Genomic DNA, 12,958 nt, shown 5'->3' with positions numbered 1-12,958 from the left:
CAGCATGTACAAGCCTCTCCTTCACATTCATGTGCCAGCTGCCAACAGCACAGTTCACCTTAAAATTTACTCTGTTCTCCTTTGAACTGCCTGCACTTGGTGACTTCCACCCTCCAGCTCGAGGTAACCTGGAGCTGTTGCCTCTGCTTGCTCCGGGTTCCAGGGGGTGGGTACAGCTGCTGCCCCCGCCGTGCAGTGACAGAGCAGCCTCTCGCTGGCATGTTCATCCCATCAGGAGGATATCATCGCTCATAATGTTAACACAGCTGGAGGTGGGCAGGGTCAAACAGTCAGCAGGGCTAAGGCAGCCCCAAAGCACCCGAAGAGCTGCCCTGAGCTGATGAGTTAGAAAGTCCTTTGTGGGAAGAGATTTGCAATGGCTTTAGGCATCTGGCTTTGGTGGTCTTCAAAAAAGCCTTCTGGTGGTGCCTTCTTCTCTTCACTAGTTTTAAAAGGGCAGAGGATGCTAGTTTTTGGTTCATTGTAGGTATGAATTTACTAGAAGAAATAGCAGCAGGGCGAGGATGTAGCTGCTGCCGTTCGCCCATAGCTCCTGCAGTTTGGCCTGATGAGCACCACATGTCCCCAAGCACTGCAGCTCTCCCCAGTGCCTAAATCCCCAAAACTGCACGCAGGAGGTGGAGAGAAGCTGCTGCTCAGTGCAGCAGCCAGGGAGTTAGTGCCTCTTGCTGGCTGATCTGAATAGCGTGTCCCTGCCCCATGCCCTAACCTACCCCCCAGGACACCTCTGTCACGGAGCCTGGCAGGATGGAGGGGGCCTCCTGGTTCACAGTAGGGCTGTGGCAGCTCCTGGGCTGGGAATTGCACCTAAAAGAGATGTCTAGCAGAGGCTGACGTAAACCGTATGATCAACCCCAAAGTGATAGAAGGAGAGAAAAATGCAAGTATAATAGTAACATAATCCTACTAACTGCACTTTCTCTTGGGCTGGTAAGAGGACACCAATCAGACTAACCACTAAAAACCCATGAGGGTTTCATATATACAGAGTAAGCGTATGTATTTGGGATTTACCTTGCTGGAAGTCTCACCAACTGCACATACATTTGCTTTAAGAGACCTAATTATTTCTCTATCTACAGTACAAAGAGACAGATTTTTAAGTGGGATAAACCTGACAATTTTCATGAGTGTGAACTTCATGGAATTTATAGTCCGCACTTAAACAATAAATTACATCTGGTTTATCATAGCTAACAGTAAATATGAAACACACACCTCCTGAAGCGAGGGAAATAAAAGTCCATTTCCCCACTCCTCCCAATTTAGGAAGTTTTTTTGACTTGATGCCTTAGTTCCATTTAAGTGCCAAGAACATGAAGTAATGTTGGCTTCTATTAATCTTGTTTTGGGGGGCATGACAGTTTTAATGGGAAAAGCTGATAAACATCAGTCTCTGAGTATGGGAGTGGACTGTAACATAAATACTCTTTTCCTGAATGGTCAAAATGAAAACATGAATGCCCAAGTCTGAGAGTTTCTTAGTGTGAACAATGGTATGTGTATCCCTATATATATATTCATGCACATCCACATGCATTTTATACATTCCATGGTGTTAAGGGAATGTATTTTCTTAAGGAATCACACTGTGCAGTGTTTGTCCTTGTCTTAGCTGCATCCTGAACTAAAATAAAACTCAATGACCAGCACGAATTTTTAACACTGAAATGATCCCATTCTTCTCCTGATTGACAGGGCACACTTCATAAGGCTTAAAACCAACTTCCTGCAAGCCAGGCAGGGTGACTTGATAAGAAAGTGGAATTTAGGGCAATTAAGTGCAATCTGAGCCATGAGAATATATTTGCAGACTGTAATTGTACACCAGCTGTTTTCAATGACATTCCAGCCATACAATGAAGATTTTACAAACCACATTTATTTAAGGGTTGAATTTTCTGCTGTGGCTTGATAATACGCTGTTTGAGGGACTGAGTGAATTCAAACTATGAATGGACATGGTGAGATGAATTAACATTAATGAACAGGAATCAGCTGCTCTTTGAGCAGGATATTATGAGTCCATATTGTCAGTGGAACACCTGCACAAGCAGAACGTCAAAATAGGAGAGGGTGAATATTTGCTCTATGACTTGAAAAGTGTTGTGAAAATGATTTTTTTAAAAAAGTTTATATTTCTGACATGAAATTGTCTAATATCTATATCTATTTATAAAGTGTGTATATATATATATTTCTATTACGGGGTAAAGAAAGAAAACTGGGAACTTCTGTCCATACTTCACCGACCTTGTTCATTTTGGTCTCAACTGTGACATTTTAGGTGTAGCTGTAGGAGTTTAGATAGTAGAGATAAAGACGTTATGTCTCCCAAGAGTGCACTAGACACTGCAATTAAACAGGTATTAGAGGCACTGATGATACACATTTTAGAAAGCCGGGAGTGAATGATGCTGCTGGTAAATCCTTCTCTTTTCCATTCACTTTGTGTTTTCTTGAATTTTCTCTTGAAAATTCCTGCGATTTAATTTCTTTCTAGTAGAAAAGACATGAATAAGGTGAAGAAAACCCAGAGGAAACTCCTGTCTCTTATAGCTATAATACCTTTTTTATGCCGTGCTTTATGTCTTTTATGTATGCCTTATGTCGATAGTAGGCAGTAATAAAAGTATCTCTGGGAAACAGAAGCGTTTGGGTTTTAAACAAGATAAAAAATGAGATGTGTTGCCTTGTGCTAGAGAAACAAAGGAAATGCAAAGGTTGTGGGAGTATTTAGTGTTGCTATCCTCAGCCTTTGTTTTGTAAGAACAAGAGCAGAGAATTGAAGTAAACAAAATATTTGGACCTGATCCTGCAATTCCTACATGGGCAAAATTCCCGACAGTCTCAAGGGAAGTCTTGTTTGTGTTGGGAAAGCCGGATTTGGGCCCATTGTTTCCAGTTAGGAACCAGACTTGTGTTTATTATCTCATGATAGACATCTCATGTGCTTAACAGCTCAGATTCCTCAGCCAGAGTCCCTGAATCTGGAAGAGTTAGCAAGTGCCTCACTTTCCCCCTCCTTCAAGTGTAGCTAAGTTCCAGGTGATTTCAAAAATCACTTTCTTCTGTAATGCTTAGTTTCCTGTGACACTGCTGCCTCACTCCTCCTGTTGGATTTAAAGGTCTTGGTTTTCAGCTTGCACGTGTGCGATAAGAACAGTAGTATTTTCTGCTTGCTTTCCTTTGGTATTAATGATTATACAAGATGAAGAGCAATCAGTGGACAGCAGGTCCAGTGCCTCCCAGTATGAGAGTGTCTTTGCAAGCACGTGCAATTCATCCAGGATAAAATTACTGACTGATGGTTCTGCAGTCAGTGACCTGTCTGTGAATGGAACCAAAGCATCCTTGTTCCTAATCAAGAGGATTTAACCTGGGGACCCTTCTCCTTCTCTGGAGGATCTTTAGAGAGAAAAGTCAAAAAATCATAGAATAATGGGTTGGCCAGGGAACTTGAGAGATTATCCATGTTGAGATCCGTGTCCTACAGCAGCGTCAAATACAGTCAAGTCTTTCCTGATAAAGGATTTTCTTTTGCATTAAGATATTGTTAGTACTACAGATGCCTTGTGCAATTCTATTTGCAGATTGCTGATTTTGGACTCTCTAACCTTTATCACAAAGACAAGTTTCTGCAGACCTTTTGCGGAAGCCCACTGTATGCTTCCCCTGAAATAGTTAATGGACGACCTTACAGAGGCCCAGAGGTAAGAAGGGTCAGCTTTTCTGTGGTGGTATGGGGATGTCTTTGATGATAATGTTCTTGAGGGTTAGTCTTAATGCTAGTGTTACTGCACATGTGGGTTCGCTTGGGTCTCTCCCATATTGAAAGTTCTCAAGCTGCCTTCATTTGCTTTCATTTGCTTTGCCTGTGGTTAGTCAGATGTTAGATACCGGTTTGCCCATGTAGGTGCAGCTGTTCGTGATGTTTCTCTTGTGGTGCTAATGGCAGGGAAAAGGGTGGGGATCAGCTTTCCTGGGCTTCACATGCATTGTCTCTGTATTTCAGGTTGACAGCTGGGCCCTTGGTGTATTGCTTTACACTCTGGTTTATGGAACGATGCCCTTTGATGGCTTTGATCACAAAAATCTCATCAGGCAGATCAGCAGTGGAGAATATCGTGAGCCAACACAGACCTCAGGTATAAAAAAGGGTTGAGCTGACAGGAGTTCAGAATGGAGGATTTGCCTGGCCTCTTCCAGCATGTTTTGGTGTCACATTAGAATGATGAAGAAAAAAACCCCACCTCATTACCGTACTGACTTCATCTGCTATTCCCATCTGGGTGCAGCATTTACCAAAAGCCCTTTTGAAATTAAAGTTTTGTAGCCCATAGATTTTATTGCCTTGGGGAAGCTGTAACGGGCTCTTTTAACTAGATCTATGACAGTGGAAGGTCTGTTAGCTATTGCAAGTGGAATTGTTCAGACAAGCTGTAAAGGAGTTCAACATACCGGTACAGATCAGTCCTCTACAGTGTGGTATATCACAAGCAGAGATAAGATGAATGGTCAGAGCGATGCAGTCTCTTATCCAAGAAGGCAGGCCAAAATCTGAATTAATGCCACTATGTTTGCATTTACTTCTACTTAGATGATAACACATTAAGCAGTCACCTGACAGAAAAGCATCAATCAAGTCCAGGTCATTGATTATAATGACTTCTTCCAGCCTTAAACATCTATGTATATATTAGATTTAACTGCATATTTATCTTGTGTCATTTGTTTGCCATCCCTTCCGATTTTCTGCCTTCTTGCTCTCTTTGTGAAAACATACCTTTAAAATATACAGAAACTGTTTATGGAAAAAGTAAATACAAAAGCAATAATGTGTATATCATTTAAAATATCCCAAGTCCCCTTTGTTTTCCTCTTGTAATTATTAGGGTTGATAGGTTGGTGTCTTCTTTCAGTAATATGAAACTCTTCACTGACTAATGCGGTACAAATATTAATTTCTTTGATAACCCAGTGTATATTTCCCAGGGTGAATCATATTCTTCTGATGGCCAAACTGATGACTGATGGCCAAAGTCTTGCCCCTTTTCACTTCTCCTGTTGTAAGAAGCATTATTTTTGCTCATTTGATTGGCTTCACACTTCCATTTTAAACTGACAAAACTAAGAATGCCCATATTCTAAATATTTTATATTCCATTTTTTGTCTATAGATGCTCGTGGTCTTATCAGATGGATGCTGATGGTGAACCCTGAACGCCGAGCAACCATTGAAGACATTGCCAACCACTGGTGGGTTAACTGGGGCTACAAGAGTAGTGTTTGTGACTGTGATGCCATGAGGGACTCTGAGTCCCCGTTGCTGGCAAGGTTCATTGATTGGCATCACCGTTCTACCGGCCTCCAACCAGAAACTGATACCAAAATGAAGTGCCTTTCTAAGCCCAAAGGTCCCGAAGTCACACTAGAGAGACAAAGGTCTCTGAAAAAATCAAAAAAGGAAAATGACATTGCACAGTCCATCCAGGAAGGAGGAGCTGAAAATGCATCCAAACCCACCTCTAAGAGACCCAAAGGCATCCTGAAGAAAAGGAGCAACAGTGAACATCGATCTCATAGTGCAGGTTTCATTGAAGGAGTAGTCAGCCCAGTGTTACCCTCTGCTTTTAAGCTGGAGCAAGAGTTGTGTAGGACTGGTGTAGCCATTAAAAGTGTAGTGGAGGGAGAGGTAGCAGGCAAATATGGCACTAAGCAGTCTTCACTAATGCCAAAAAAAGGAATCTTAAAGAAGACTCAGCAGAGGGAGTCCGGCTATTACTCCTCTCCAGAACGAAGTGAATCTTCTGAACTCTTGGACAATAATGATGAGACAGTAAGCAGTGACACTTCTCCAGGGGTCACAGAGCCATCCAGAAATGGGTCTTACAGCCATTCCTGCAGGCGTAAGGGCATCTTGAAACATAACAGCAAGTATTCTACCAGCAGCACTGAATCTGCTTTGATTAGCCCTGACACACCAACGCTGGAGGCCATGGAAGAAGTGGTCCTGCCTGGGGATGCATTACCTCGAAGTTACAGTCGCCCTTCCAGCGTGATTAGTGATGACAGTATTTTGTCCAGTGACTCCTTTGATTTGCTGGATTTGCAAGAGAACAGACCAAACAGACAGAGGATACGGAGCTGTGTCTCTGCTGAAAATTTCCTCCAGATCCAAGACTTCGAAGGACTTCAGAACCGCCCGCGGCCACAGTATCTAAAACGTTACCGCAACCGTCTGGGGGACAGCAGTTTTTCCCTTCTCACAGACATGGATGATGTGACTCAGGTCTACAAAAAAGCCCTAGAGATCTGCAACAAGCTCAACTAGCAGAGGGAAGATGGAAAGGGAGGGATGGGAGTTTTTCTGTGTACCTTTATGATGGAGTAAGCCAGGTCACTGATTTGCTGACAATGGTAGGTTGTGCTTCAAAGGAGCCAACTGTACCTACTTAGCTGAATTCCTAGTAAAGTAGCCCCAAAGCCATCTCACACTTCTCTGATTTTGTGTCCTCAAAATATTACCTACCTGACCAGAGAAAAACCTTTGGTTTTTACATGGTGAAATACATGATGAAAGCACATCAAGATCTAGCAGACAAAAGCATCACAATTTGATGGCTCAAAGTCGAAGCTAGACAGTATTAAAACTGGAAGTGAGGGACACATGTTTTGAGACGTTTGTAATTAATATTAGATTAGCTTTATCCAGAGATGAGCTGTATTCTTTAAGTCAAATTTGGATGTCTTTTAGAAGGAGAGCCTTTATTTCCCCCTGAAGTTATTCATCTGGATACAGTCATTGCACATTGGGAGTCTTTGGCTTGCATTATGCAGGAGGCCAGGCTCGGTGGTCACCATGGTCCCTCCCACCAGGGTGACCTGAGAGGTTCTGAGTGCATTCTGGGACAGATAATTTGAGAGACTCACCCCAGAGTCACCTCACAAGGTGTATGTGGACAAGTGGTGGAGCAGGCATTCCGATCTGGCCCCTGCTGAGGGGGCCATTGCTCTTTGGTGAGCAGGAGGCCCTAAAATTGTTCCCAACTACTGCTCCTACCAGTGAAAACAGAGTCACAGAAACGATAATGGGAACTGGAAGGAATGGATGTTATCACCAGCTAAATGACCTTTTAAGGCCTTCCAACCTGTGTGTTCAATTTGTGACTCTTTAAAAATGGCCAGCCAGATGAATGCCCAGACAAAGATCTAACACAGGGTCTCAAGTGTTAACTGACCCTTCAATCTAGAGTTCAGTCACTGTCAGCAAATGGTGCCACCTTGTTGTTAGCTTGTAGTATTTGAGGGTGACAGGTAGTTTGCGATCAGAATGTTAGGTAGGGAAAAGGTTGTAGCATGTAGGAAATGGATAGAGGTCGGAAAGTTAGTGGGAAGATGCCTTTCTCCAAATGAAAATGTTTCTAGGTAGATAGTAATGGAGCAGAAAGAATTGAGCGATGAAATGATAATGGTAGATTTGGTAACAGAGTTAGCATAAAATTGGGAGCCTCTATGTAGTGTAGCTGGTACTGCGTGTGCAATGATACCAGTTTGAAAAAAAAGAGAAGGATATGTGTTTGTGTTCTCAGACATATCTAGCTATCCAGACTGAAGGCTTCAACTCCCATAAAGGTATCACATGGGTCTACTGGATTACCTGAATGTAAGCCTACGTCAGAAAGGCACTGTGTGTTTGACAGGCCTGGGCAAACTGGAATCTTAAGGCCCGTTTCAGACTCATTTCCGTGAGCACATAGCCCCTGGCTTTCTTGGAGGTGCACTGGTGCGAATAAGTGGGTTTCAGCCTATGATGTCAGATGATCCACAGCTGCAAAATTTGTCTACACTCATACCCAGAGCAGAGGAGCATGGGGCAAGCTCTGTTCTCACTCCTGCCCTGTAACTAGAACTGAAAGCAGAATTTGGCCCACTGTGTCCCAAATCCTAGAGATTGCATGGAAATGGCATAGAGTTCCTCTGGGGATTTCCTCGGAATTGGGGATAACCCCATAAATTGTTGGCATCTGGGTCAGGGAGCTATTTCACTTGCAGATTCTTTATTTGGTGTATCATGGTACTTAAGTCTGCCGGTTCCTCCTAAAAATCAACTGGGCTGCCTAGCATAAAGGAGGATGATCTTGAATTTCCTAAATTGGTTAATCTGCCTCTATGGAGAATCTTTACTTATTGTGAAACACTGGACCAAATTTGGCCCTGGAGTAAACGGCATCAGTACCATGAAATCTGTGAGATGTGCTCTCAGGCGTCAAGTGAAATTTGGCTCACTACGTTTGCTCAGGAAGGGCAAGTGCAGGTCATTTCTCTACAGATGTGTACCTCTCTGTACATTATTCAGATGCCCCATCTTCTCACAGGCCCTGCATGCGCTCTTTTAGCCCATCCCAAATCAACACGCCGTTTTGCAGTGTATTAAGTTAACAGGTTTGCTGTGGTGCATTTTAAAACAACTCGACACAGTCTCCATGGCCTTTCTGAAACAAGGATGGATGTGCTTTGCAGCCACGGCTTTTAACTCATGCCCCGGAGCATAAGAGCCAGATCCTCAGCTGGTGTAAATCAGCACAGTCCCATTGACATGATGGAACATTACTTTGGTGGGGTTACGCTGGCTGACACCTTCCCTGCAGATCTGGCGCTAAACCTTGAAGGGATTTATAGAAGTTTCAGGAGGAAGGGAAGGGAGTTCAGCTGGCTGTGGCAGGGAAGTGAGGAGCATCCCGAAGGCTCATTTCTCCCGAGGCTTTTGCCCAGGTCTGCTTCCTTGTGACAAATGTGAATGAGTGAATGACTGCTTGCTGCCAAACTGGAAATGTTATGTAGGGATTTACTGGCATGTTACTGGCATGTTACATGTTTACTGGCATGTTATCATTCCTAGAAGAGAAGAAAAAAAAAAAACTTGACTGCACATTGTTATTATTAGTGTTGTGATTTTTATTTAATTTTTTTGTAATACAAAGTTGACTTTTTTATTTGAATTTGTCTTTTTTTTTTTTTTTTATTTATTGGTCTGAAAGCCATTTCAAAGGTATAATAATATATTTGGTGTAATTTAATTGGTGCAACATTATTTTACAGCTCCGGCCAAAATTGTTTGGTGTTATTTTTTTTTTGTTGTTTTTTCTCCCAATCCTTGGTTGGTTTGAGCTCTACGAGGCACACAGGGGAAAACGCTGGATAATCACCCAAAGTGTTTGTATTTTTAATCTGATACTGTTTTTTATTAAATAAAATGAAATTAATGTAACTGTGAAGAGTCTTTCTCTCTCCCTTTTCTTTTTCACTGTACATCAGCATAAGCTGAGGCCAAACAGTAATGAACTCGTCATGCAGAAATACAGCAGCATCTCAGCACATTGTACCAAGTTGTTTATGCAAAGCTTCTTGGCTCGTTTGTGCATTTGAATATCATGTGGGTGGCCACAGAGACTCCTGTGCTACGAAGCGTTTGGCACTGCATAACACACAAAGCTTTCAGCTATAGAAATGTTTGCTGGAGAAGAATATCTGACTGGGGTTTCTCTGCTGGAGAAGAATGAGGTTTGTGGGCCAGGTGTGCTGCAGGGGAGACAGAGCAGTCTGTCTGACCAGACAGGGCACAACTCATTTGTAGCCCAGAGACAGATGGTCATGGTCCTTTCCCCTCTCTGGTGGGGAGAGGGACAATTTGTTGACAATGTTAATGCTCCTGTTGGTATAATTCAGGGGTTATTTGGGAAAAAAAGACTGGTGGCCATCCGCTGCTGTCAAATATGGGATGATTTCAGTCAGATGGCTTTGAGCAGCCAGCATAATCAGCTGGTGTGAGGGAAAAAGGGAGTCAGTTTTCATTTTTTTGGAGTTCCCTTGATAACCAGAAGGCTTTAGATTGTTTTTCTTGGAAAACAGGTGGGCATCGTAAGGGAAACTGGGTGTTAGGTATTCTGTGTGTGCTGGGGACTTGTTAAAATAAGGGAAATGGTTGGCAATGTCCTAATGTTGGCTCTGAGTAAGACACCATTAAACTTTACCCTTGATGCAGCCAGCCAAGATACCTGTGGTGTATATTCTACTTTTTAAATTACAGGCGGTTTGGATTAGGATCCAAGGTTTGGATATCATGCAAAAAAGGCTTTCATTTTTCTAATTCATTTTCTCTCTCTTGAGCTTTTTAAAGCAAGAAGCCATGAGTATAGATGCTAGATTTATTCATTATGACCACTTAAAAACCAGTGGAAGTAAAGGGAAAAAGCCAATGTTGCAGGAAGGCAAACAGCCGTTAATACATTACAAAGGGAATACTTGCTGTATGCTAATTGAGTCAGAAATTGTAAGGTATGTATTCAAAGTCAGCACGTGTGTTCTTGTACCTGAGGTGAATGAGGTCTAACTGTGTGGGTGCTGGGTGGTGGAAAATGTAATGCAAGTCTCTTCTGTAATAGCAATTATGAAACAACTGGGGTTTTTTTAATACACTTGGAAAAAAAGTGAAGTTGAGGACAAACCATTTTGTTCTAAAAATAATAACTTTTAGAAAGAAAGTTCTGGATGGCTAGGTATGGTGCGTGTATGTGGCAAGCACTGAGAAGTAATTATGTACGTGTTTGTACAGCTCTGAGAGCGCACGCTTCTGGGGTGGGGTGGACAGGTGGGCGTCTTAATTTTCCTATTAATTAAAGGAGATAAGTGTACAGCGATATGTCTTAGCTGGAGTTACATAGTAAGTCTGTAGCTAGACCTGGTCTTCTTTCATGCTTGCTCCATGGGGATTCCAGTGTTTCTCAGGAATTGTTGAAGTTTTATGGATCGGGCAAGACAGGAACAAGGAAGCAAGACAGGAGCCCTGGAAGCTACACAGTCAAGTGACAAAAGCAGTAGTGGGGTTTTTATACAGCCACAAATAGTCTTGTCCATTATAACCCTTCCTTTAACTCTAAAAGCAACAATCTCAATTTCTGATCCTGCAAAGCCTGCGCATGTGCCTGAAGTGATAATGTCAGGGATCCCTCTCACTTCTGTGACAGGCTTGCTGAAGTCCAGGGGCCAGCTCACGCGAGCGGCGCTGCCTGATGCTGAGCGACGCTTCCGTTTATCAGTAGAACACTTGGAGGCCAGCACAAAAACTTGCAGGAGAGCCTGACGCTGATTCTCAAAACTCACCAGCCCCAAGTCACTGGTGCAGAGGGAGAGGACTAGTGCCGATGTAGCGGGAGGCAGCTCTCTTCCAGTGCTGTCACAGCCTCTGAGGTGGTGCCCACAGCCACCCTGTATGCTGGCAAGAGAAGCAAAATTCAGTGCGAAGTGATACAGCACAATTTCTAGCCAGAGAAGTTTGCATTTGATTTGTAGTTGTGTCTCTTCTCACAGAAGAGATGGGTCTCCATTAAGAGACTTCAGGGGCTGTGAAAGTAAAGCACTACATTGAGGTGAAGAGATGGCATTTTTAGTTACTGCAGACAAATGTATTTACAGACAAATTTGCTAGTGATTCCATAAGCATGTGCAATAATAAGCTTTGCAACACCAGAGCCTCAGTTATAGCTGCAGGGTAAGTCATAACCAGTCCAATGAAGGGAGAAGTCCAATGCTCATGTAAATTTGGTGTATATGAGAAGCTTATTAGTTTAGTTAAGCATTTATCTCAGTGATTCACATCTCATTTTAATGAGATGCTTCTGGAGACAAAGCTGCAGGAATGCTTTTGTTGAGCCAATAGAAACTCTGGTGTTTGCTAGCATCAGCCCAGGCTCTCCAGTACCTGTCCCAGGGTTACTGGTTTCAGGGTTTCAGCTGGAAGTTTTACCACAGAAGAGAACAAGTCATGTTTCCCCTGGATTAATGGTATTTGGTATTAAAGTAGGGCTTTTTTTTATTATTATTATTGTCTGTTGGAGCTGTCTTTTTTTTCCTCCTTGCCAAACTAAGACATCTTTCTCATAAAAGACTGAGTAATTTGGCTGGAGAAGCAGCTCTTTTGGATAGATGATCTGAGTATTTTGTTTCTGGCTGTCTCTTGCTAGACCTTACCCCTGCCCCATATTTCCTGGAATTTCATCAGTGCAGAAAACCCTTTGATTTGCGTATCATCTGGCCATACAGAACACTGCACTTTTAAAAGACATTATATGTATTTGCACTGATGCTTAATTGTTCCTTGGAAAAGTATTTTACAAGACAATTTTATGCGTCAGCAGAAGTCTCCTCGCCCCAACTCATGTGTTGGGCTCAGAGCTCACACTGAGAAGCAGCGCACCAGGCCCAGGACCAGGAAGGGATTAGACAGCTGACAGCCATCAAAATAAGAAAATCAGCTGTGGGTGTTGGCCACAGGTTCACTTGCAGTTCAGAACATCACCCTACTTCTTCATTCAGCAAAGCAGCTCTACTGCCGTTGTGAACTCAGGGATTTTTGACACTGAGCATCTCTGAAAACTCAGTCTTGAGCTTTCTCACAATGCACACCCAGCACTGAAGCCTTTGCTGTCAGAGACCACGTGGAAATGTTGGTGTCAGCCTGCCTTGACGTTTTATTTTTGCCCATTCCCCACTCACCTTATTGTATTTATTTGACACAAATAATGTCCCTCACTCTCTCATGTAGTCCAAATCTTGTTCGCTGTCCTGGTTAGATTTGCTCCAGAGACCGAGTAATACCCTGTCAGAACGGCAGGTTGAACTTTGCTCACGAGGTGCTTTTGCAGCACTAACGCTGGCCGTGGCGTCGCCTCGGCTTTGGAGGCCGTTTGGATTGCTGGCTGAAGGCATGGTCTTCTTGTGCAGCAGCAGCTGCAGCTCTGGTGCCTTGCAGCAGGTAACTTTTCTTCTTGGATGCAGAAACTGTGGATGGAACCTTGAGCTAATAGCAGGGCACGCTCTGAAAGAGACACCATGCCAGGGAACAATTAAAAAGCTGGGCTGTCAGGACAATTGGGTT

The 12,958-nt window shown here is 43.1% G+C and overlaps 1 protein-coding gene across 2 annotated transcripts in view; it reads left to right on the top strand.

The window, feature by feature from the left end:
• The window catches only part of NUAK1 (NUAK family kinase 1), a 49,683-nt gene extending 40,384 nt beyond the window's left edge, over positions 1–9,299 (top strand). For both annotated transcript variants that reach the window (XM_074871904.1, XM_074871905.1), the window contains 3 exons: positions 3,615–3,734; positions 4,037–4,169; positions 5,202–9,299. In XM_074871904.1, coding sequence (XP_074728005.1) covers positions 3,615–3,734; positions 4,037–4,169; positions 5,202–6,355 — 1,407 coding nt within the window. In that variant the 3' untranslated portion in view covers positions 6,356–9,299. The remainder of the gene's footprint in view (positions 1–3,614; positions 3,735–4,036; positions 4,170–5,201) is intronic.
• The last annotated feature ends 3,659 nt before the right edge of the window (positions 9,300–12,958 follow it).

This window comes from Strix uralensis, chromosome 5 (assembly GCF_047716275.1).
Source record: "Strix uralensis isolate ZFMK-TIS-50842 chromosome 5, bStrUra1, whole genome shotgun sequence".
In the NCBI taxonomy this organism is placed as follows: domain Eukaryota; kingdom Metazoa; phylum Chordata; class Aves; order Strigiformes; family Strigidae; genus Strix; species Strix uralensis.
The sequence above is the reverse complement of the archived record's forward strand: the minus strand, read 5'-3'. Positions and strand labels throughout refer to the sequence as shown.